At 26.9% G+C, this 26,567-nt stretch overlaps 2 protein-coding genes across 5 annotated transcripts in view; one reads left to right on the top strand and one right to left on the bottom strand.

Moving 5' to 3' along the window:
* The window catches only part of LOC129980858 (trans-1,2-dihydrobenzene-1,2-diol dehydrogenase-like), a 45,297-nt gene extending 29,392 nt beyond the window's left edge, over window positions 1-15,905 (top strand). For 3 of the 4 annotated variants that reach the window (XM_056091292.1, XM_056091291.1, XM_056091290.1), the window contains exons 5-9: window positions 7,532-7,784; window positions 10,459-10,583; window positions 11,999-12,149; window positions 15,084-15,265; window positions 15,659-15,905. In XM_056091292.1, the coding sequence (XP_055947267.1) occupies window positions 7,532-7,784; window positions 10,459-10,583; window positions 11,999-12,149; window positions 15,084-15,265; window positions 15,659-15,679 (732 nt within the window). In that variant the 3' untranslated portion in view covers window positions 15,680-15,905. The remainder of the gene's footprint in view (window positions 1-7,531; window positions 7,785-10,458; window positions 10,584-11,998; window positions 12,150-15,083; window positions 15,266-15,658) is intronic. The other variant, XM_056091293.1, reaches the window with a different exon arrangement.
* Window positions 15,906-24,118: 8,213 nt separating this feature from the next.
* Window positions 24,119-25,581, bottom strand: LOC129981239 (sister chromatid cohesion protein DCC1-like). Its single transcript, XM_056091999.1, has one exon. The coding sequence runs from the start codon at window positions 25,426-25,428 to the stop codon at window positions 24,265-24,267; it is 1,164 nt and encodes a 387-aa protein (XP_055947974.1). The 5' UTR covers window positions 25,429-25,581; the 3' UTR covers window positions 24,119-24,264.
* Window positions 25,582-26,567: the final 986 nt, after the last annotated feature.

The raw sequence follows: 26,567 nt of genomic DNA, 5'->3' as shown, positions 1-26,567 counted from the left end.
AAGAAACTGAAAGAATGTTTTTTTTTTTTTTTTTTTTTTTGGTTCTGTAAAGTATTGAAGTCACAACAAATGAAAAAGAAGTGCTGTTTCTTCCTACACACACACATGTACGTTATTTCTTCAATATAATGTTTTAGCATTAACTATTTTTAGATTTAAAGAGAAACTTGAGCTGTTCTTTTGACTTCTGTTGTTATAGAACAACAGTAAACATCGTCATCTGATTTGCTCCTTTCTTAAATATATTTTGTATTTCTGTAAAATTGCTATAAATTTAAATGGGTGTAAAATATTTTTTTAACATTTTGATTTATCTAAGGTATATTAACAGAATTGGCACACATTCAGTCTGTTGAGAACTAAATTTCTTACATCTGTGTGATTTAATAAAGAAATAAGAAATGTTGTTTTAAATATTTTATAAATAATATCACTTTACGTAAGATTGGGCAAATAATAAGTTTTATAATTTGGAAACTGTAATTTTCCATTAACTTGAAAGCAACTCTTGTCAAGCATAAATATTGGCATGAAATATGACCCTTTTCTTAGCATGACAGTCACCCAATTAGTACACTTGACAAAAAACAGGAGGTTCCATGCCATAAAGTTCTTGTTTGATATTTATTTTGGCTGTTGTCGCAAATCTTAATGCTTTGGAAGTAAGTTATTTCCCAAATTTTATAGGAAGAATGATTTCCTCATTTTTTTTTTCATTTATATTGATGAAAATTTCATCTGTTGAATTAGGTTTTATTTTTATTATTATTACATTGATAAAAACAATATGATGCTCATTTTAATGTTCATGAATTTTGTGTTATATCCCAAGCACATTATTTGGAAATTATTAAAATATTAAATCGAGTCTTTCAGTTTTACATATTATTATTTTAATAATAATCTCCTTTTGTAGTTATATAATAATTGCTGTCTGGAAGTGAAATTTATTTTTAAATAATAAAGAGAGGGTGGCAGAGAAGGGTACTTGCAAAAAATTGCTTTTACAGATTTGTAATTAACTTTTATTACATAATGAAAAATGCATCATTGTTTGAAATTTAAGGATGCAAAGTTCTTGTGTTTAATGATTCCAAATTAATGCCTTTTTACTATATTGATAACCTAAGATTTGAAAGGTTGCCAAAACAATGCAATTGATTAGCTACATTCTTCAGAATTCCATTTCCATTAATGAATTATTTTTTATGAGATGAATTTTACTTGAATTATTTATTTTTGCCATTTGGGTAATTGATTGCTTTTCTTTTTAAAAAATATCAGTATAATAATGTTTTTGAACCTAGTGTAAAACAAATACAGTAATAATTTGAAAATTTTATTTTAACATTCTGGCTGTCATGACTGATGCTTCAGACCACTATCTAACAAGATGCTTACTTTTTTTCTATCTTTTAATTGAGTAAAGAAGTGAAATATCTAATTAGATAGTATGTATGAATCACAGGCAATTCACGTGCTGAGCAACTTGTTAAAACAAGGAGATATAAACTAAACATAGGCTTGTTCTACTTGCATCAAATTCTACACTGACTGAGAGCTTTTGCTGTCATGCGAATGCAAGTGACACGACGGTGAGCATGTTAAAATGATTGGGTAACTTTATTACAAATATTGTCTTCTGTTGAAAGCTAAGAATGTAGATTCTGTTCATATTTTCAGGTTCTTTGGCAATATCATAACGAATGTTTATTTGATCTTATTTCATCGCATTTTTTATGGAATCTAGTTATAAAGCTCTTTAACATATTAAGTGATATATCCAAACTGTTGGAAGATTATATTCGTATTCTCCTATTTTTTTATTAGCATATTTCAAACCAATTAACATAATGTTGTTGTGCCACTTTATTAATGAGAAAAGATGGATGTGTGCATGTTTGACTTACAGCTAGCAAATTTGACACATATATTACTATCTTGGAAGGTAATATTGTGTACCTTGGAATGATTTTTAAAACTTTACATTAGAATTTTAGTTAGATAAAAGTTAAGTGAATTTTAACATTTTTCGATGAAAAGTTATTCCACAAAGATAAATTTTACACTATTTCAAAATTTAAGAATTTGTCTTTTTAGTGATCCCAATAAAATGTCTTGCATTTTTTTTCTAAATTTTGGCAAATTTTTAAAAATATTTTTGCCTATATTCCAAGAATAGATTAATTACTACATACTTGTTACTAGAAATTCAAACTATTTTCATTGTTTCATCAAATATTTAATACTGATATTTTCTTCATATGTGGATGCCTAATATGATTATGTACAGTATACATTCGGAAATTTCCTTTCAATTTTGCACTAACAGGAAAAGAGGAACTGCATGCTTTCAGTTTGGAAGTTTTGGAGCATACAGCTTACTTCACCATATTTGACACCCTTAAATCGTCATCTGCTTCAAAACCATGAAATACATCCTTTGCAGTCAGAAGTTTCTCCCTGGCAGCTCTCACATGAGCCATTGCATTTTTTATTCTTGTGTTCAAAATTATGTGCATTACTTATTGATACTCCCTTGTACATTTTATATTTAAATGCTAATTTTATGTTTAAAAAAATATGATACGTTTTTAATTCATAATGATGGATGGAATTGTAATTTATTGTAGAATATCAAAAATGTCAATTTTTTTTTAAAATTCAAAATGAAACTGAAATTAAGTATGTCTAATAAATAGCCCATTCGTGTGATACTTATAAGAGCATTCTGGGTGGTGTGAAGGATTCCTGCATTATTTATACTGACAGGAAGTTTTCCTTGTAACTGCATTCTTGTAAATGCATCTACATGAATAAATGCATTTGAATTTAATGGATCTTTTAATAGGTTTTCTTTTCTTTAGAGTAACAGAGTTTCCATTCTTCTAATCATCTTGAACATCTTATACTACCCATATCTATTACAGTGTTTATTTTACAATACGTTTTTCCTTTTTTTTTTAACATATATTGTAATCAATGTTTGTGCTTAATGTTTGCAAGAAATTTTTTTAAGTGTCCTAGTACTAGTACCTTTAATAATAAAGAACATGCAATAATGATCTGTAATAGTTGGGATATAATTTGACCATTTTCAGTACACTGAAAAAGGCTAACTAATTCATTTTTAATCATATTCAATGTTAAGATAGTAGTATGAGCATAATTCATTGTGTATGGTACAACATTTAAAAAAAAATGTGACAAACCAAACACTTTATTTTACTATTAGGGTACCAATGTAGAAGTTTGGGGCATTATCTTTGGATGTATGTGCAGTACCTTTGTTATGGTCTTTACAGAATACTTAAAAATTTGCATGATAATCAAAAATATTCTCTTATAATCAAATACATGCCTTGAAAAATGAATTTAAAAAAGGATTTTTCGACAGTATGAAAATGGTAATATTATGATTAGTTAAAGGTTAGACGTATTTTTATGTAGAGTTGCCACCCTCCGAGAGAACAGGGAATTTCAAAATCGTCTTTAAAAAGCCGGGAAAATGCAGGGGAATTGCTAATCGTTAATTTTTAAGAGGGAAAAAAAATCAATTTCTTTTTTAAAAAAATGTAGATTTTCAGTGAGAAAAATTCAACTTTCCTCTTCTTTCAACAGGGTTGTCATGCACGGGGAGAAAACAGGGAATTTTAAAATCGTCTAAAAAACTGGGAAATTTGAAAATGTTCATAAAAACAAGGAAAATACAGGGTATTTTAAGTTTTCTGAGTTATTTTTTCCCAAAAAATACTGATCTCTGAAGACTGCTAGAATAAAAGTTCGTAGTCATGGCTTCCGAAAACAAAACAATATCATTCGCGATTCTGTAATGCGAAATTCACTATTTTTCTACTCTCTCTCCTTTTTTTCTGTATAGATAAGTCCAGTTTCAATTTGCGATATAGTTTTTCTTTTCCATAAGATTCCCGAATTGCAGCGAATGAGCATGCGTAAGACTTCTGTAGTTGCGGGAAAGAATATAATATTTACATCGTGACCACTTTTTCACACCGCGGAACTCCGAAACATCACGAAGTTGCCACGTTGCCAGAATACACTTCTCCGGTGGGAATAACAACATTCAATCTGCGGAAGCATCGCAGTGGTGTTTAGATGAGTTTAATGAATGGTTTGTTTATTATTTGAGAAACTGTGAGTTTATTAAAAGTATATTAGAGATATTTTTTTAACAATGAGGTGCTTAAAATCCATATTTAATACAAATCGGATGTATAAAATACCGTGATTTGGCTGAATAGGTTCGAGAAGTTCCACAAAATCCATTTGTTGCTTACTGCTCGTTTTATAAGAAGATAATAAGCCTAAGTAATATGGGAAAGCATACATTTACTTGTTATGCTAAAAGATGAAAGCATATAAAATTGTTGGCCAGTTCAAAAGTAATTGATAATGGACTTTGTATCTAAAAATGAATATAGAAGATGGGATGTTGAGTCTAAAAACGTTAAATTTTATGTCCGGAAATTAGCCTCTTTTGAACTTTCTATTTCAAGAACAATCTTTTAAAACTGACTTGTTGCGTCACATTCGACCTTTAATGCATTGAGTGATATATTGGAAATATTTTTACATATGTTCATTGGAAGTAAGATAATTAGAAAATGTACGTTAGGCCGTTCTAAAATATCATACCTTATTTGTTACGGATATTAACTAGATTTTAGCTCCATGAAACGGATGGCTGAAAAATCTGCAGAAATTGATGCCCAAATACATGAATTGTCAAAAATGAATAAATTATATAAAAAAAAAGCAATCTTGCTTTGTATCATTTTTTGAAGTAATAATTAAATTATGTGTATCATGATAACAAAAATGTTTCGTGTTTTATTTCCCTCGAGTCCTTAATTTTGTGTGACTTACTTTTAAAAGCATGAGAGGTAATATATCAAGCCTTCACATATAGATTTTATCTTGTTAAATTCTAGATAATAAATAATGATAAATTGTTTTTTATATATAAGTTCAAACCTTCTTTTAATACACTGTTATTTCGAATAATATTTCATTGTTGCTGCCTTTCTTTTTTTTCCCCCATTACTTAAAACCATATTCCATTATAATTAGCACGTAAGTGCTATTCGCTCATTTCCTTGTATCTTGACTATATGTACTGGAAAAAACATGGATTTTTTTCCCCAGATTTGTGTAGCAACACTGTTATGCATATGTTAACAGATGGAAGAATTCTTTCAGGTTATAAAATTTCAGTTATATAATTTTTACTCTCTTTGTTTCCAGAATTTGTCATTAATGCTTATAATTATATTCTAATATCACTGACATCTTAAAATTCATTCTTATTTTCTTTTTAGTTACTAATCATCGTCTTGCGACCAGCTGGTTCATCAGGATTAATGCTCATACTTTTCAATTAAATATTTTATGTAACTTAGTTTCTTAATAGCTTCTTATATTTTTGAGCTTCAATGCTTGATAGTCATATAACTCATACTATTATAGAAATCTTAAGCCATTTTGTTTGTTCATTGTACTATATGTCACTCTCTAATTTCCTCTCACCTCCCAAATGTTTTAAACTTTAAATTAAATTAGAAATGTTTAAACTTCAGTTAATATAAAAATGTCTTTTGCCGAAACCAAGCATGTTTTTTTAAAAAATGTAAATACAGAAAACAGAATCATTCGACTTAGAAGTCTTTTATTCAGAAGACGCATAAGGCTTCAATGTCAATGTTCACTAATGAATAATTTATGCTATATCTTATAAAATTATTCGATAAAAATTTCTCTAATTAGTCATAAAATTCAGTTTTTAATTTTTCTTTCAAAGGATTTAAATTATGTAAATAATAATATTTTATCTTGTTCAAGTTAATAATTCTACTCCAAAAAATTTGGAAATATAAATAATATTCAGTTCTTTGTTCCTAAGGAATCATATTCTGTGAAATATTCTTGACATTCCCATTTTCAATAAATGACAAAAAGTTTTATGTTTTGCTATCAATTTTGAACTAATTCTGTAATTTTTAATATTACAATTTTAGAACAATCAACATTTTCGAAATTTTAGGCATTTCAGCCGTTGGTAAATTCTGGCTGTTGAATGACATATCTTCTTTGAAATGGTCGATGTAATGGTCTAAAATCGCTTATTTTTATATTTCAAATTTTGATAACTCACTTAGTCACAATAGAGATGATCTTCCTTTTTATTTAAAATTATATGCCTTAGGCTATCATCTGGTTCGCCGGAAATATTGATTATATTTAATTTTCTTTCAATTGTGCAGATATTAATTCATGTCCATGATTCCATCAAATTATCAGACATTAAAGTCACGTCATTATTTTTTTTACATATGCTCTATTTATTATAGTACATGAATCTTTCTAATGGAAATCTGGCGTATGACATTATGAACAACTAGTTCATCTGCTTTCTAAATTTCTTGATAATGTAATTTCATTTTTTATATGTCATAAATCTATTAAATATTAAATAGAAACCTTGTTCTTCAGCTTTCAACAATGCGAGAAAGCAAGTGGTCAAATAGTTGACGAAACAATGAAAACAGTTTGAACTTCATGCAGCAATGTAATTAATTGTTGTAAATTAGGCATATATATATATATATATATATTAAAAATTATCAAAATTCAATAAGGATTTACAAAGTATTATTTAATTGGAATGAATGAAAAGCTTATTTTTAGAACTTTAAGATCATATACTAGTCAGTAATTGTGCTGTAATATTTTCTGAATTTATCGCAAAAAAAAAAAAAAAAAAAAATTCCCACTAAATTTTTAAAAAACAAAACAAAAAAAAAATCACTTTGAGGTGCACATTCCTGACTTCCAAAGTATACATGTGTCAAATTTGGTGACTGTAAGTCAAATGGTCTGGCTTCTTGAGTGTCAAAACACACACACATTCTTCTTTATTATTAGTATAGATTATATCCTCTATAAAATATGATATTATAAGCACAATTAAATGTTGCACTTATTATAACTGAAAGAAAAATAGGCTTTCTAGCATGTTGGTTTGCTGTAAAGATTAAATATTTGCTATTACTAAACATTTGCATCACTATGAAATTTATAAATGAATTCTCACAGTAGATTTGTTTCACTGTCAAGAAATACCAAGTGCTATATTTAAGGTTCTAGAGAGCTTATGTGAAATCATGTAGTGTCTGTAAATATAAGAATTTTCTTGTGTACAAATATGTTTGGCAGTAGGATTTCCTTGTGTAGAATTGAACATAAAATTATATTTTGGAAATAATTTATCACTTGCTCATTATCTTGGCATCATCAAAATACTTGTCATGATTGGAAGTATGCGAATATTTCTGGCAGTTTAAAGAATTCAGTGTAGGATTTATTTTGATATTATGATATCCTAGATATTTATAACTTCTTTATATTGCTGAGGAAACTTTATACTACAATCAACCTTTATTCTCTACTTTGAAATACAAAGTTGAATGTGTGTGTTATACAATATTATTATCACATGATGCATGTTTTATAGGCTGTCTGGAGCAGATTCTTCCCTGCTTATAAATTATTGATGGAACTGATTGAGAAAGGCACTATTGGAGATGTTGTTCATGTAAACGTGAAGTTTGGCTTACCACTTTTATCTGTTCAACGCGTGATGTCTAAAGCTGTTGGTGGAGGCACCATTCTTGATCTTGGTATTTACACAATTAATGCTGTAACTATGATCTATAAAGGTGAAAAGCCAAAAAAAATTGCTGCTGTTGGGCATTTAAATGATGATGGTAGGCAGGTTTCTTTCTTCAATATTTTTAAAGACTTATTAATTGCTTTTATTTAGTTGAAATTTTATTTTAAATACAAAAAGTTTTCAAATCAAATAATTTTAATTATTAATGTATTGAATGGAATCAAATTTAAAGAATCGTAATTGCATTATAAAATGTGAATAATGAAGCAAATAGCTTAAAAAGTATGGTGCTGTTTCTAATTTAGCTCTGATGTTTTTTCAGCTTATAATAAACTGTGAAATATTTGATGTATTGTTTAAATACATTGAATAAGCAATTGTTTATTTATTATATGATAAGTAGTTTTTATTTCATGACATTATTTATAAAAATCTTCTTAGTACGAAAATTCATATAATTTTTTTTATATGAAGCATGTAATGTAATTTATTTTTAAACATCTATTTAACTTTGAAGCAGCTTCTCAGTTAATTGGTATGTACATTGTTTTCTGTTTGATTAGCTCAGCATTTTATGGCACCTAAACTGTCTATAATAATTATTTAAGTGCATTTGTATTTTTATATTTAAGTCTGAAATATTTCATGAAGTATCTTAACTTTTTTTTTACCATATTCCGCCTGCCTCTCATACCAGAAAAAAATTGTGTTTATGTTTATTAAAGCTTTAAAAGTGTGTAAAATATTTCCGTGAATAGTGTAATAGGAAATAGTTAAAATTTTGCTTAGAATAAAGTTGCTGTAATCTTATGGTTAGAATGTATTAAAGAATTCAAAATGGAACATTTGTGCAAAATGAGGTTTTTCTCTCTTTAATGTTATAAATTTAAATTATGTTTTAAGAATTCAGTTTTTATAGCAGTTTTGCTTTTATTTGTGCGCTACATTTAATTTCTACATTGAATGATTATGCGCCTCACAGATAAAAATTCTCTTAATACTTTTCTGCCCATTGCAGATTGATTAAAATTCTCTAATTCTCTAATTTGGAATTAGAAGCTTCTACTACATATCTACACCACAATTTTTTTGTGACAGTACAGTTCCACGATTCTGTTATTTTAGCTGCTTATAGTATTAAACTTCTATGAATCCTGAAAAGAATTCTCCCTGCATTTTAAACATTTTGATTAATCTCAGTGTAATGTGTTTCATATAATCATGACTAATTTCGGTATAATATGCAAATAATATTAATATAGCATCCTTGGAAAGCTTCATAATATGAACTAGAATTTATTTTTACATTGTTTTTAGTTGTAGTGGTTTAAAAAAAAAACTAAAAAAGCGGTGTTGAAGATTTTGTTATCATTCTACAAACACCTGCCAATAGTGAATATCAAATACAGATGACATTGAAAATCTGAAATAATAGAAACAAAATATGTAAAGCAATTAATATTTTTTTTAAAAAAAACTTTGAATTAATTAAAGAATTTTCAAGGAATTAATATTTATTTTATTTATGATTAACCCCTGCATTTTTCTAAACTTCAGAGTTTCAAGACTCAATTTCATCTAAGATCTGTTGTGTAAATGTGTACTGTGCAAATTAAACACATAAGGAGTAAATATGAAAGAGCAGAGAAGTGTGTCTGATTAATTGTTTTTATTTGCATCTGTCTAGTTAAAAATTGTGAAATTCTATTCTAAATAGCCCTTAATTACCTTCAAAATGGTAATATATTCTGATAAAATTAAATTCCACTTCTCATTTCTTCCATTTTATTTTTTATTGTTGTTGTTATTGACATTTATTAAACTAAAATTTTAAATAAATATTTTTTATTGTTATGTTATTAAATATTTAACTGCTTAGTATTCAACTCTCTTAGTTTAAATGGTATTACTATTTTTCTCATAAATTTTAAGTTCTGTAGTTACAAAAATCAGGATTCTAGAATGTTCTTCTCATATTTACTGTGTTTCATTCAGTAGTATTTTGGTTGTGTTTTAATACTATAACCAGTAAACATTATTTTAATTAAACCTTTTTCATTTTTTTATTTTAAATATTATGAAACGGATGGCATTTTTGTCATGCATTTATATTAATCCTTTGTATTTATATTAATTCCATTTGAAACTGTTTATGTTAGCAAGAGTATATAAAGATTGTGTAGTGTCAATTTTTAGGAGAAAGAATTTAATTTTTTTGGTGGTTTTTTTGTTTTATTTCTCATTATAAGATTTGTTTCTATGTAATCAAGATCTGTTTTATTATTATGCAAACTAGAGCAGTTTTAGTATTTATTCTGAGTTTTCCATATTCAGAAAGAAAAATCAATTAAATTAAGGCTTCTGAAACTATGCTTTGAAATCCTGATTGAGCTCATGTTGCATACTGCCATGTTTGCAAAAAAAATTAAGGAATCTTTTTTATCATAGATATTACTAATTATAATAAAAATTATTAAGAAGTTTGTGATGAATAAATACATTCCACTTAGTGTTATTTAAAATTAAATTCTTTTATTGACAGATATTTAAATGATCATTTTCTTGTTATTTCAGTTTGAAAATGGCCAAAAATTTTTTATACAAAAATAGGGTCACAGAATTTTCCTTTTTAATAGGGGATTGCAAGTAAAAGATGTTTAAGAAGTTTTAAGTTTTATTATTGTACATATATGAACTTTCTAATTCACTGTTATGTTTCAAAAATATATTAATCTTTTCTATATTCCTGGTTCTAAATTATTTTATAGGAGTGGATATAACCATGAACAGCAGTCTGCTGTACAGTAACAACCGCACTGCAAATATCGCCTCTAATGCCTTAGCAGAATTTCCAAATGATCTTGTTATCACTGGTACTAAAGGTCATATAAGGGTATGTAGCAAATAAAATTAAGCAATTTTAGAAATTTTATCATAAGAATTTTTTATTCTTAAAATTCTTTATATTTTTAAAGTTAATAATCTTTGTATATGCAAGTTTAGAATCAAAATTAATTGTCAACTTTAAATCAAATTATCTTAAATATATGATTGAAACCAAAGAATCAAGTTATTTTTTAAAAATTCTTTGCAAAAAAAATCATTTGATATTGAAGTGGTGAACTTTGAATGACATATAAAGATATCTATTTAATTAGAATTAATAACTTATACTGTGAAAAATTTATTTATTTTGAGTAAATAAAAGTGAAACTCCTAAATAGTTTATACTCTATGGAAATCCAAACTCTTAGATTAGATTCTCCTTACATTTTGCTCATAATACTGTGCAGTATAAAGAATGCTTTATTATAGGTTATGACAGCTGATGAAATATTAGTTTTTTTATTAATTTAAAATTGTGCTGTCTTTCCTTTTGCATGCCAGTATTATAGATTTATTTTTCTAATTGCTACATCCAAGGTTTAATTCAATTTTGTTTCAATTTTTAGAAGTGATTAAAAGCTTATGGGGAAAATTAGCTTTTGGCATTTTTAACAGTTATGAATGATATTCTCACTTTTATAAGAAATAAATATGTAGGTAATAAGAGGATCTTGTATAATCTCATATTTTATATAAAAGTATTTTTACATTAAAAATAAAAGTATTATTTTATATTAATATACATTAAAATATTTTCATCCAAAGCAGTGCTGAATATATCTACTAATAAGCTATAAATTTTAAAACTTGAACTTAATAAAGTTCATTACTGTGTTTGCAATTTTGAAGAAATATCAATGCTATTCTGAAAGGTAATCAATCTGGCATAGTGGCATTTGAGATATTATGAAATCATTATTACAAGGATACCCTTTGTCAGTTTATCCTACTTCTAACTCTAAGACGGTAAGCAGTCAATTTTATGAATCTCCAAGCAGTAATCTCCTCTAACATTTTTCTTTGAATCCAACTAACAGTTGGTATGTGACATTAGCAATAAACTGTCATTAACATTGTGTGTGCTTTCATTTGATAGGAGGCTTACATTTTTTAAATATTGAAACAATCATTTTTAGGGAATCATTCTTTCAAAATTGTATTGTATGATGTTTTCAGTATAAATTATTTCCTTTGAATGCCTTCAAATCTATGCCTGTATTCTGTGGATCTTGTATAATACTTTTTAACTTTTTATTCTTTAATACATATTTTTTATTATTATTATTAAGTATTTTGTACCATGCCAAATACTTTATTTTCAGAATTGTTATACCTGGAGTAATTTATTAACATATAATTCTTTTCCTAGAATGCAAATAAAACTTCTTAGTTTAAATTTGTTTTTGTCTTTTAATATTATAGATCCCCAACCCATTCTGGTGCCCCACCACTGTTATAACAGATGAAAACAAGTATGAATTTCCTCTTCCAGAAACTATAAACCCTTGCAATTTTACCAATAGCTCTGGATTAAGGTTTGAGGCAATGGAAGTTAGAGAATGTTTAAAGAAAGGTAATTTATATTAGCAATATGAAAATAAAGTTTCTTATAGCACAAAACAGATGATACTTTAAAGTAATGCAAATGTGCATAAGAAATAATATTTAAATGAAGTAACTTCGAATATTATTTTAATTCAATTGCGGAACTTTTATTTTTATGTGGGCATGAAATTGCATTTTAAAAACATTGTGCTTTATTCGAATAATTATTTTTATTAGAATATGAGTGTTATAACTTTGATGAGAGAAAGCTGGTCTGTATTGACAGCTATAATTTATTCTTTATTTATTTTTTTTAACTTCTTGTGAATTTCATTCTTATTTTATAATTTGTGTTTTCAAGTCAATTTGCTATAATCTTTAATTACTAAGGCACAATATTCGTGTAAAACATTGAAATGCTTCAACTATAACACTGCTTATATTTATAAATCCTTTGATTAAAATAAAAGTACATCTTTAGGTTATATGCTTAGATCTTTAAAATTTAGTTGAAGGATTCTTAATTTGTTAATTAAACAAATCTCTCCCCTTCTCATCTTTATAAAATCTGTGACTTCATAGATATCCAAATTATATGATTGCAGTTTAAAACAATGAACCGGAATTAAAAAAAAATCATTTATAAACTCCGTAATATTACCCTTTTTTTAATAAACTTTTTGAAAAGGAAAAATTTAATTCAGGAAAAATTAAATCAATTAAGTATTATTGAATTATTAAGAATGTTGTTGAATGCAATGTACATATTTTGAAATGGATTTAATATTTGAAACTTACTGTTATAATTAGGACTTTTTGCTTCTACTTAGGTGATATAAAAGATTCATAAATGAAATGTTTGAAAAGGCATCTAAAATTTATATCTTAAACATTTCAGAAAATTATTGTTCCTAACAAGTTGAAAAAGAAACATTGTTCCTTCTTGCATATGATATATCAAGTGAAAAAAGTATCTGACTATTTTTATCAAATTCATATTACTTTAATTTTGGACATATTTGACAGAACACAATTAAAATATTTATTCTATAATGTTGACAATGAATGTTATGAAATGGCATTGAGAGGGAAAATAATAGTGGAGTAAGGAGAAGATATAAAGCTAAGAGAAAAACCATATTGGAATTTCTTTCTCTTTATTACAGAATAATCCAAGTTTAAGCGTAATTATAAATCCTTGTTCATTTATTAATTTCTTAAAAAATCATTAACTCTGATTGAAAACACAATTATTCTAATATTTCATATTGTGGTATGCTTTATAAATATTAAGAAGTTATGGAAAGGAAATTTTTTATATCATTTATGTTTCTTATCTTTCATCGTTTTCATAGATAATATTATCTTAAATCATACCTAATTTGAAAGAAAACAATTATTAATTCTTGTAGCTAAATCTAAAAATATGAAAAATAATAGTCAAGTGGGGAGAAGATATAAAGCTAAGAGAAAAATCATTTTGGAATTTCTTTCTCTTTATTACAGAATGATCAAAATTTAAGCTTAATTATAAAACCTTGTTTGTTTATTAGTTACTTAAAAAACATTAGTTCTGATTGAAAACACAATTATTCTAATATTTCATATTGTGGTATGCCTTATAAATCATTAAGAAGTTATAAAGAAGGAAATTTTTTATATCAATTATGTTTGTTATCTTTCATGGTTTTCATAGATAATATTATCTTAAATCGTACATAATTTGAAAGGAAACAATTCTTAATTCTTGTAGCTAAATCTAAAAAAAATTCAATAACATGTTGTGCACTACTCTATAATTTTCAAGAGCTCATAATTTGCTTTGTTCTCCTTAATCTCCTTTTCTTTGTTCTCCTTAAATCCTATCTCAGATTACTTTCCCGAAATCATTTTTATTTCACGTCTTTTTTTTATTACATAAATTGTTTTGTTTAAAAAAACATTTTTCATATTTTAATATTTATCTCTTTTTATATCATTATCAAAAATTGAAAACATATAATTGGCAGTAATAAAAAGTATAATATATATATTTCTAAATCAATATTCTTAAGTATAATGATACGGTCAGGATTTCAGGAATCAAGTTCAATTCCTTGAACTATGTCGCTTATCCTGGATTTTAGAAATTACCAAGTTTTTACTTAAGAAATTGTAAATATTTTCTCAAATGTATAGGTAGATATAAAATACATTGTCATATATTAAACACAAAATATTCCTTACTTTCTTAATCTGTTAGGTTTCTTTACACCATATTAATCAGGGTTGCCACTCAAATCTGGAGGGAGAAAATCCCTGTTTTTTTCCTTGTACACATATTAAAAATATAAGGAAATGCACATATAACACTCATATGCTCGTTATAATGCAATATGATTTTAAAAAGTGGAAAAAGCAAGTAAAGGAAGCAACAATTTAACATTATTCGAAATAATAGCATATTAAAAGAAGGTTTATATTTACATAAAAAAACAATATTTCTTTATTTATTATCTAGAATTTAGCAAGACAAAATTTATATATTAAGGGGGGGGATATTACCTCTCATGCTGTTTAACTATTAGTCGTACTAAGTTAAGAACTCAGGTGGAATAAAATACAAAACATATTTGTAATCATTATATAAATCATTTAATGATTACACAACAAAAAATATTTCAAAGCAAGATTAGTTTTTTTTTATTATTATTTTTATTTATTCATTTTCATCAATTTCAGCAGCTTTTTCAGTCATTAATTTCAAGGAGCTTATTCTTAACAAATAAGGTGCGACATTTTTGCATGGGCTAACATACATTTTTAGCTATTTCACTATCACTGAACATATGTGAAAATATTTCTGATACATCATTGTATGCATTAAAGGACGAATGTAACATAACAAGTTTTAATACCCATAAAAGTTCAACTTTAAATTATTGTTCTTGAACTAAAAAGTTTGAAATAGGTTTATTTTCAGATATCAAATTTGACTTTTTGCATTCTATTCTTTCTTGCTGTTATGGAAGTCTCGTTCATGCTCATTTGCTGCAATATGGGAATCTCATGGAAAAGGAACGACTACCTCGCAAACCGAAAACTGGACTGATCTATACGGGGAGTAGAAAAGGGGCGAGTTTCCATAATACACAATTGCAAATGGTATTGTTTCGTTTGTGGAAGCTTTTATTGCAATCTTTTATAATCTTTAGAAATCGGCATTTTTTAAAAGGGGGGAAAAAACAAAAATCTTTAAATTCCCTGGGTTTTTTAGACGATTTTTAAATTTGTGTTTTCCCACTGACGTGGAAACCCTGACTAATTCTGTGGCGAAAGTTTAACAACTGCCAATGCATTTTTAGACATCAAAAGTAGTTATGCTTCCTTATGTGCATAATTACTTATGATTTGCAATGATTATGAAAATATATTTAAGCCTGCCATATTTGTTGGTTATGCTTTGCCTTTTTCAAAATATTTACATTGGGTTTTTTGCAGAAGGTAGCTAATTTTCATTTATTTTATAATTGATTCTTTTTTCTTTAATATTTTTAGGAGCTTTGGAAAGTGAAATAATGCCGTTGATGGATACTGAAATTATGACAGCCATCAGTGATGAAATTCGACATCAGCTTGGAGTTGTGTATGATGTTGATTAGAGTATGTATGGCCAAATGGAAATGAAAATGGATTCATTAAATATAAATCAATGTATCAAATTATTGTGAGATGGAAATGAAAACTGAATAATCCATCATAATTTTTCAATAAATAAAAAGCATTGCAAAAGCAGTGTGATGAAGTCGTGTACTTTCTTATTTTTACTTTAATTAGATAAGGCTAAAAAATACCTGATAATGATTTTTTTTGTTTATTATCAAAAAATTGTTGCGAATATTTATTCGTTCAAGATACTTTTTAATCTCTTTACAGTTTGATTATAAAAATATACAAAATTTTTAAAAATTAGAAAAAAAAATTATCTGTACAAAATGCACATTAAAAATTTTAAATATGGTTTCTGCTGAAAGTGCACCCACCATATTTACGTTACAGAATTCTGTCTCATACATAGTATGCATATATATTCTAAACTTATTGAAAAATCGGACTTAATGCAAAAACTCCAATGTTTTTTAATATATAAGGCCCATACATTTTTAAAGAAATTAAAAAGAGTACAGTTTTTACCATCTATTATTCAGGCCTGCTCATATCAAATTGGCTTAGCAACTAATTGATATATATATATATATATATATATATATATATATATATATATATATATATATGAAGAAATTATTCTTTCTTATTCTCAGCGTTCTTTTAAATTAGTTATCAACTTTTTCAAATTAATTTAGCAAAAAAGGAGAAAAAAATTAATAACATCCCAGCAATTATTTTTGATACAGCAGTTTGTACTATTAAACAACAATATGATGTTTATCTTTTACATAAATAACCTTGTAAATTGATACAATAAGACATTAAAACTTGAAAACTAAATGAAACAAAAAAAAATCATATAATAATGGTTGCTATACAGATAAACAGTTTTTTAAAATGAAAATAAGGATATACTTGGTAGATTTAACCTTTTGTTTATAATTGCTATGTCAGAAAATTTTTTATCTTTGCTTAGGGGCAAGTGCATTTACTGTACCAGTAATGAGTTAAGATTTTATTCCCTTGTATAAACTTTCACACAATATTCTAATTGAACCCCCCAAAAAAAACCTCGCCTATGGTATCATATTCCTTAGGGTCGGGAAATTTCAGCCAGCATGTTGGCTCTAATGAAGTTTCTGAGCCTTGTTTTCTCTACTTTTTTCCCCCTCAATAAAAATATTCTTTGGATGCATGCAATGAATAAGAATAATTTCATTCGGTTTTATACTCAATTAAAAACAAGTTGCTTTTTAACCCATTACTTAATTTTGAAATATCAATTTTCGCATATCAATAAGATTAAATAGCAAACATTCACCTATATCTAGAATTTCATACTGGGAAAAGTTATATGATTATATTTTCATAGAAAAGCTGAAAGCTGAATTACTTTTCAATGTAATATTGTCTGAATTATAATCTTACATAGAAAAAGAATTAAAAAATATTGATTATAATGACTTATACGTATTAATATATAATTGGTTATTAACATCTGAATATCAAATTCTAAGTAAATCATAACTAATTTATTTTGTTTGAATTATATTTTTTAAATCATAATAATTTTCATCTAAGTAAATTTTCGTTTAGAAAAATATTTTTTATTACAATTTTGTTATAAACAAAGTGTTAAGCATCCTTTTAAAAATGTGGCATATCTAATATATAAAATTCTCGTGTCACAGTTTTCGTTGCCATACTCCTCCGAAACGGCTTGACCGATTTTGATGAAATTTTTTGTGCTTATCCGGTATCTATGAGAATCGGCCAACATCTATTTTTCATCCCCCTAAATGTTAGGGGTAGTCCATTATTAATTAAAAACTAACTTTCCCGCCAAAAAAATCTTCCATTTTTCCCAACGCCAACTTTTCCGCCAAAAAAATCTTCCATTTTCCCCATCGCCAAATAAGTAAGGCATCAGTTGTTTTTTTCTCCCAACAGTAATTAGGCTAGGGTTAACATTTTTCGACGGATTATTTCAAACGATTCTGTTTATTTTCTTAATGTTTTATGCATTTAAAATTAAACATTGTTAATTAATCCATGTTTCACATTCATTCTGAAGTACTTTTGAATTAAAATAACACAGAATAAAGGAAATTAAAAATGTCTAATCTGCATAGCGTTACCCCAACTGGCGTAGAAAAATTTACGCATTTGCGTTGACGTAACTGGCGAAGAAAATCCACGCATGCGCATTGTTCTGATTGTTGGCATGACAACCAACGGACGATTTAAATTATTTTTAGGTTAGTTGCATGCTTTTGTAAGTAAAATGTATTTATGTTAGTTATATATTTTTTGTATATGCTTATAGTTTTAAGTACATCGTTTTTTAAGTAGATTTTTTTAAACCTGTTTTCGACCGATTATTTTAAACGATTCATTTTATTTTCTTAGTGTTTGATGCATTTAAAATTAAACATTGTTAATGAATCGATCTGTTCATGATGAATCTGAGACATTTTTGTTGACAAATTCTTGAGATATTACATAAATTAAGAAAGATATTCTTTAGTGACCATAAAGTTTAAACGCTCAGTGACTCTATTATCAGTAATCATATTATTAAAAAAAATGCTTTGTTTCAGTAAAAAATATTATATTAATTGCAGATTAATCATTTACACTGTAATTTAAAGCATAATTTCTACGAGGGGTAACAGAAAATTAGAGAGATATATATCACGCTATAACTGAAGGCCTTTATAATATTATGAGTGAATTATATGACTATCAAAATTTGAAGTTTTAAAATATTTTGCTGAAGAATCTATTAAAGTTGGAATTGCGTAAAATGTTTAATGGTACGACCGGAGTTTTATCCCCTGCTTGGCGAAATTTTTAAAAATCGCAAACAACGGCCTTGCGAAATGTTCAAAAGCAAAGAAGCAGATGTTCAATTATAGTGCATAATAAAGATTGCCAGCTTTGGTGCGTTATCGCAACTTGGCGAAGAAGGGGGTTAAACTCCGGTTAAACCTATTTAATTATTAAAATTTAAACGAACATTAAGATTGGCGAACCGGCTGGTCGCCAAAGGCGGCTAGTGTGACTATATAATTGTAACTATCTGTAAAATTTTAATTTTCAACATGCATTTACAATAGAAATAGAAAGAGTATTATTCATTTATATTACAAAATATTTGAACTTCAGTAAGCATATAAATATTAAAACATTCAATAAGGCTTTTATTCTCTGGAATTAAAGAAATATGTGACTTATATGATGCATAAAAAAAAAGAAATGATTATTTTTAAATCGAAAATAGAAACAGTTGAAATCTTAAAATATTATTATTAAACCACCACCTTGTTTATCAAATATTGATTTGCTAGAAATATTAAAATAAAATAAATTACATATTGTATTATTTTTACACGTGCCATTATTTTTTTTAAAAAAAAAAGATTGAATTTAACCCAATTTGAGAATATTTTTATAAATTTTGGATAATATTCACAAATTGAACTAAGTTAATGCTTATTCATACTGCCAGATGATATTAATTCATTTAAAGAAATCAAAATTTGCCATTATCTTGTCTTCCAAGATCTTAATATTACAAAATTTACTTAAAAATAACACCAGCCTGCAACAATTTCTTGTTTTAAAAGTAATAGTTGTTTTTGATGTATTTTCGTATGCTTATTTCAAAAATAATATTAGTTTTTGCATATCACATACAGTTTTTTTGAAAATTAAATTTTTTTAAATAAGTAAAAATACACAGATTTTTTGCAATTTGGATAGGATAAATTAATAAAGTATGTATGTTTATTTGTTTAAATAAATTCTGAAAACCTCTTACTTCATTGAAATTAAATAATACATTTATATTGAATAAATACTTATAATTGTATTTAAAAAAACCTTTTATTTTAAAATTCAAAACATAGCAGTCGGATTTCACCGTGAAAAATGAAGCACTTGAAAAATTTAATAAAGCCGAATTAAATGACTTAATTCGTGATTTAGGTTTAACTAAAGAAAATGCAGAATTATTAGGCTCTTGGTTAAAAGAGAAAAATTTATTAACGACACATACGTCGTTTAGTTGGTACAGGAATCGAGAAAAGCAATTTTTATCATTTTTCAAATCTGATAACTTCTTGGTTTATTGTGCCGACATACCTGGTTTGTTACATGAATTAGAAGATAATATTCATTATAATCCGAATGATTGGCAACTATTTATAGATTCCTCAAAGAGGAGCCTAAAAGCAGTTTTATTTCATAACGAATCTAAACTTGCATCAGTTCCAGTTGCACATTCTGTTTTCATGAAAGAAATATATAAAAGTATGGAGATGCTTCTCACTAAAATAAAATACACTGAACACAAGTGGGCAATATGTGGTGACTTAAAGGTTATAGGTCTGCTTCTCGGGCAACAAAGTGGATTTACTAAATTTCCGTGCTTTATTTGTGAATGGGATAGCAGGGACAGAGAAAGTCATGTGATAAAAGAGATATGGCTGAAGAGACAAGAATAGATTCCTGGTAAGAAGAATATTTTAAATGAATACTTAATAGATCCACAAAATATTTTATTGCCCCCACTTCACATAAAATTGGGAACTCATAAAGCAGCTTGTGAAAGCTTTGGATACAGATGGAAAATGTTTTGAGTATCTTATATTGAAGTTCCCAAAATTGTCTAGTGCTAAAATTAAAGAAGGTGTATTTGATGGAACACAAATAAAACAATGTATGACAAATAGAGAGAAGCAGGCTTGGGTTGCATTTAAAGATGTCGTAGAAGGTTTTTTGGGAAATGAGAGAAAAGAAAATTACAAAGAACTTGTAACTGAGTTATTACGTACTTATCATCTTTTGGGGTGAAATATGAGCATTAAAATTAACTTCCTTCACTCACATTTGGAATACTTCCCAGACAATTTAGGAAAAATGAGTGATGAGCAAGGTGAAAGATTCCACCAGGATATAAAGGAGATGGAACGCTGATATCAAGGACGGTGGGATGTTAACATGAGGGCCGATTACTGTTGGTCTTTAAAAAGAGACAGTGATGTGGACCATAAACGAAAAACCCTAAAAAGAAGCTTCTTGACTTCAAGAAAAACACAAAAGTTATCATAATATTGTAAATGAAGAGCATTATTGTGTTTAGTTAATAGTAACTACAGTTGCAACTGTATGCATTATACTGCATTTTGTTAATTTTTCCATCGTCATTTGTAAAAAATCCTTACATGTTACATAAAATTTAGTTTGCATTTTGGAATGACATCATCATTGCTGATATAAATCAATTAAAATTTTACAAACATTTTTTTTTTTTTTTTTTGCAGACTGGCGTAATTTATTTAATGTATATCTAAATTTTTCATTGTTCTGAAAGTTGTATTGGTTTTGTTGCATTTTCAGAAAGACCCCTCTCAAGTTTTTAAATAATAAAAAATTACTTAGGATCAAAAACTAATCAAGAACTGCATAGCTTTAAAGGCATTTCATATATTGGAACTAAAAGAGTGAAACAACCAATAATAATATAATCAACAAATTTACTCTAGAATATGTAAACAAAAAAGGAAATAAAAAATCTCATGCTGCAGTCTTATTCTAATAATAATAAGTCTTATTCTAATAATTTGCTACTTGATTTATTATAACTTATTAACATCAATGAGTTGATTTATTAATACTTATTTACATCAATGAGGTGTTAACTTTATAAAAACTATTTAATTATTAATCATTGTCACAATTTCTATGTCTCTACACTACTAATTACTGCCATGAAATAAATAACAAAATACTATAAGATATTTTTTTTTGGTGTAAAATGTGTTTTAAAAACTTACAAGTTAACTTTGCATCTTTTCCCAATTCTGATTGGATCTGGATGATATCAGATAGTTGAACAAATAAACAACATTCTATTCATATAGCCTAAATGTGTACGAGTTCATTGCAATAAGCTTTAAAAAAATTTAATATGGCAAACTAGGCATTAAATGAGTTTTTTTTAACATCTCATTGCAATTTTGGATTTTTCAATCAATATATAATATAGTCTAGCAGCTCCAGAAAAACAGTCTTTGATACAAAAATATATTTTTGAGTTAAACTTGCAGCAAATCAGACTGAAATGATTCTTACTCATGACATAAACATGTTTGTAATATATTATTGCCAGATAAAAAAAAGTATCATTGTACTTTACACTTGTTTTTAACCTTTTAGGTATATGTAAAAATGCTTTAACTCAAAACGTTCCATTTTATAAAATTATAGATGTGTTATTTTAGGAATGCATTATATATTCCTATATATTAACATTTTCACACAAAGAGAAACATACATTTTTGAGAAGAAAAAAACATCAGAATAAATAACATTCTAAATTAATCTCATATTTATTTATTAATGGTTATAATTAAATAAAAAAAAGTGCTGAAGTACTATTTTCCAGTAAATTCTTGTTTTCAGCATGTCAGCAAGCTAATTTTTCAAAAAAAAAAAAAAGTTTATTCTGTATAATGAGCACACCAAATTCGTGAATATCTTTAGTACAGGCAATAAACAGTATGTAGCAAAATTATAAATAAAGCAGTTCTTTGACTTTCATAATGCACACAGATGAAATATTGATTTTCAGAAAAGGCAGATACTAAAATAGCTTTTTCTTTATTTTAAAGGGTTTTTGTTTTTTTTTTCTTTTTTTCCTTAATATGCTTAAGAGTAGACTACTCTTTCTATCATTAAAAAAAAAAATCTTTAATACATGGAAAAGTAAGGGAAATTGCCAGAGTAATTATAACTTTACCTAATCAAAAACAAGAATCAAATTCTAAAATATTTGCAGTGGATTAATTCAAAAAGAAGTGGGAAAGGAATATTTCAATACAGCATTTACACAACACATAGGCGAAAGTATATGCTTCATTTTTAAAAATTTCTAATAAAAAATTATAATTAACTTAAAATGTAATTACATTACATCAAAAATAAAGATTGATAGTTTTAAATGTCAAAAACTGATTTTACTTATTTCCTTCATTTTTTTTTTTTTTTGATAAACATAAGTTTCTTATACTTATTTATATTAAATGCAGTAATGCCATTTCAATCTGAATGCAAAAATAGCAAAAGTGTCAGATTTCAATTATGATAATTAGTTGGTTTTTCATAACTAAAATTATTTCTGCTTTGGTAAGTAATTACAAAGCTTATTAACTTTTAAGAGATATTAATTTACAAAACAATTCAAATCAATAATATTCATCTTAGATAAGTTTGAAAAGTAGTTATATGAGTAACAGTTCTTAAGAAACAAAAAAGATATCAAAAATATGTTTATTAATTTCATAATATATATTTTTAAAATACTTAAATTTCTTTAAAATCTGAAGGCTATTTTCTTAATATTGGTCATAGGATATTATTTGACTATTCATATTTCCCTTTGAATTTATTCTTTAACAGGATAAGACTAATTTTTTAAACTTAATTCTATAATCGGATAAGACTAATATTTTTAAACTTAATTATTAAAAGCATAGGCTGTAAATGAGACTTATCTTTAAAAGAGAAACTCAGGCATTCCAGCATTCTGAAGTACCTGTACTAAAATAATCTTAGAAATGAGAGGGCAAAATGAAAAATACTTAAATTAATGAAACAAAAGAAATTAAGTTATCAAACACTGGGCCTGATTAAGTACAGAAAAAGCCATTTGACGATAATTATCATTCAAGTAATTTGGGTTTAGAAATTTACAATGAGGTTTGCTACAATTCAGTTTGAAGGAATTTTATTTAAAAGGATTCTAAATAAAATTTATTACAAATTTAATAATAATAAATTAAATAATATTTACAAATTTAATAATAATAAATTAAATAATATTTACAAATTTAATAATAATAAATTAAATAATATTTACAAATTCAAACAGGTCTTGTTTTGCTGCTTAATTTTTAATTTAATTGCAAATTATTTACTTGAAAAGTTATGCAGCTTTAAAATTACATAAAAATTCATATTTTAATAAAGCCATTTGTAGAAAAATAATAATTTATCATTATAAAAATGAGTATTAAATTTTTTTAACAATTATTTTAATATGTTTCATTTTAGTAGCAGACCATATATCAGTATTTGAAAAAACTATTGGAAAGATTAGCACTTTATCTTCATGTAATTTCATTGGTATATACCTGAAGTAACATTGTGTATACATATGCATAAAATGTTTCTATATTACATAAGAATTCAAGCACCATAAAGGAATGAATGTATCCGATTTTATTGAAACTTAATAATGAAAATTAAACAAATGATTCATACATTTTACAATGAAGGTAACTAATTTATTTATTTATACATATATATATATATGTGTGTGTATAATTACTTAATTTAAGAAGCATTCATAATATACTTGGAATAATAACTCTTATAATATAAGAGTAAACTACATTTAAATATATTTCTAACAATTGTATCATATAAATTTACCATTTTGAACTGTACATTTTTCTCCCATCTTTTGTAGATTCACGAGTGTATTTGATTAACAAAGCTTTAACATCATTACCAGGATAAGTTCTATCTTCAAGATATGGAACAATCTCATCATAATCCCATTTCTCCTTAACTTTAAACAACATCTCAAACCGTTCCTTGATATTTTCAGGCAAGTTTTGAGTAGGGAAATGAAAGATGACTTCTGGTCTGTTAGTAAGATCTGTCAATGCAAGTCCTCGTAACTGCTTCAAATCGCATTTCATGCCTTCAGGTACACTCCTCTGCCAACTCTCCAGAAAATCCTGAAGATGGAATTTTCCAGATGAACGCAATAACACTTCTGCATACAATTTACAAACAGAATCTTCTCTGAAAGCAAACAAACTATACCCATGTTCATCTATCTGACCAGTTTCTTCTGTAAACCATGAGAAGCATTCTTCCAATATTTCTTTCGATTCTAGATCTTTCAAAGTCTCTATGATAAGTTGTTTTGGTATTTTATCTAGAGGCAATGATCTCAATTCTATGGCATCCAAAATGCTACTGAAAACACTGAATTTATAATCAAAATCCAAAATCCTAACGTAACCATTGATAAAACAAGCTTGAGCTTGTGTTAATTCTGATTTAAGTTCTTCCTCACTAGCTTGAATTGTATCAAGTAACATTTCAAAAGTGAATTTATCCTGTAAATCCTGGGGGTCTTCGTATTCTTTTCCTCGGTAAGGTTTTCTTTCCAAAAGGGAGCGAAGCTTTTTGAAACTTGGCTTGAAAGCACGTAATTCATAGTAGTAATGAAAAACGCCACTGACAATCTGCGGCAAAACTTTAATGTGTCCATTTTCACATGTTTCTGGCCATAACATATCCGGCAAAAGAAGCAGAGAATTGGATGTTTCTGCTTCCTTTAGTTCGTAAGTACTGTTTTTATTGCAGAGTACTGCAGAATCATCGACTTCTCCCCTAATTGTCAGCGTTTGCCCTTCAGAAATATTCGATAATATTTCAGAATTAAGCTGAAGAAGACATATATCATCTTGTCTTTCTTGTAAAGTTAATGATTGAATTAAAGGGCTTATTTCCGCTTCATCCAACCTAGCTAAATTTATTTTTCGTTTGGCATATGCTAAGTCATCAGATTCAGCCATGCTAAATTATGAAAGCAAACAAATCAGGAACCGACACTTCAAAAATTATCCCGTAATAAGAATGATAGCACATAAAATACTTGGCTGAAAAATATTCCCTTCACTACTGTTTACAAAGAAGAAATTGGCGCGTCACTACTGATGCCAAAACATTTACGGAAAATAGTATTTTATTTCGTTTCAGGAGTGTCACTAATTGCACAGTAGTTCATTATGTAGGGATAGCGAATATTTTACGAACGGTTATTATTAGTCATTAGGTCAATATTATTAGGTCAATACGAACGGTTATTATTAGTCATTAGGTCAATATTAAAAGTCACAAATACCAGTGATCAATACTTTTCATAGGGAGGTGTGATTCAAATCCTTGATATGACTGTCTGGTGATATTTCGATAACAAGTAATGGATCAGGATAGAAATGAAGAATCGATATGAACTGCCCAATTAAAGTTAAGGAACGAGAATTCCTTAGCTGGAAAGGGAAAGTCTTTTCAACGCCTGTTCCAGGAAAATACTCCCTCCCCCCTTCCAATTGGGTCAATTCATGTGACGTAAAAGTCACATATCATGTACTTCGTGCGCATGGCATTTAAGTTTCATCCGCACCGCTGTCGTTGATCAGTCTGCCATTAACGTTCTCCGCCAAGTATGAAGTGGATTTTTTGTTTACATTTGAAGTTATAATTTTTGAGTCATTTTCTTTCCTTTTATTATGAGTTAACAGAGGAAGTACTGGTGTGCTGATAGATGTATGCTTTAATGCGAAACATAAGAGTGACTGTCATGATAAAATGTTTTCTTATTTTCCTTTCAACAATCCTGACTTCGGTTGATAGCTTTGGTATAGATTTTTTCAAGCCTTCGAAGTCGGTGACATGCTCCTATCATTTTGAAGAATTCATTCAGTGTGTGTCCATTTATTAAATATAGCTGTTCCAATAATTTGTTAGAAAAACTCTTCAAAGAAAAAGAAATCGGTAAACGATTTGCCGTCAAAAACAATCAAACAAAATCGTGAGTGCATTTCTTATTTACTTTATTCACATTTGATGAAATTTCTGATATATTTGAATATACTTAGAAGGTTTTAAAATGTTTACATGAATATTACATTGCATTTTTTTTATAAAATCG

The sequence above is a fragment of the Argiope bruennichi genome, chromosome 8 (assembly GCF_947563725.1).
Source record: "Argiope bruennichi chromosome 8, qqArgBrue1.1, whole genome shotgun sequence".
Lineage (NCBI taxonomy): Eukaryota > Metazoa > Arthropoda > Arachnida > Araneae > Araneidae > Argiope > Argiope bruennichi.
This window is presented reverse-complemented; position numbering and strand designations above follow the sequence as displayed.

What these genes read in the sequence shown, in the direction of transcription:
- LOC129981239 (XM_056091999.1), bottom strand. Translation starts at nt 25,428, where the DNA reads ATGGCTGAATCTGATGACTTAGCATATGCCAAACGAAAAATAAATTTA.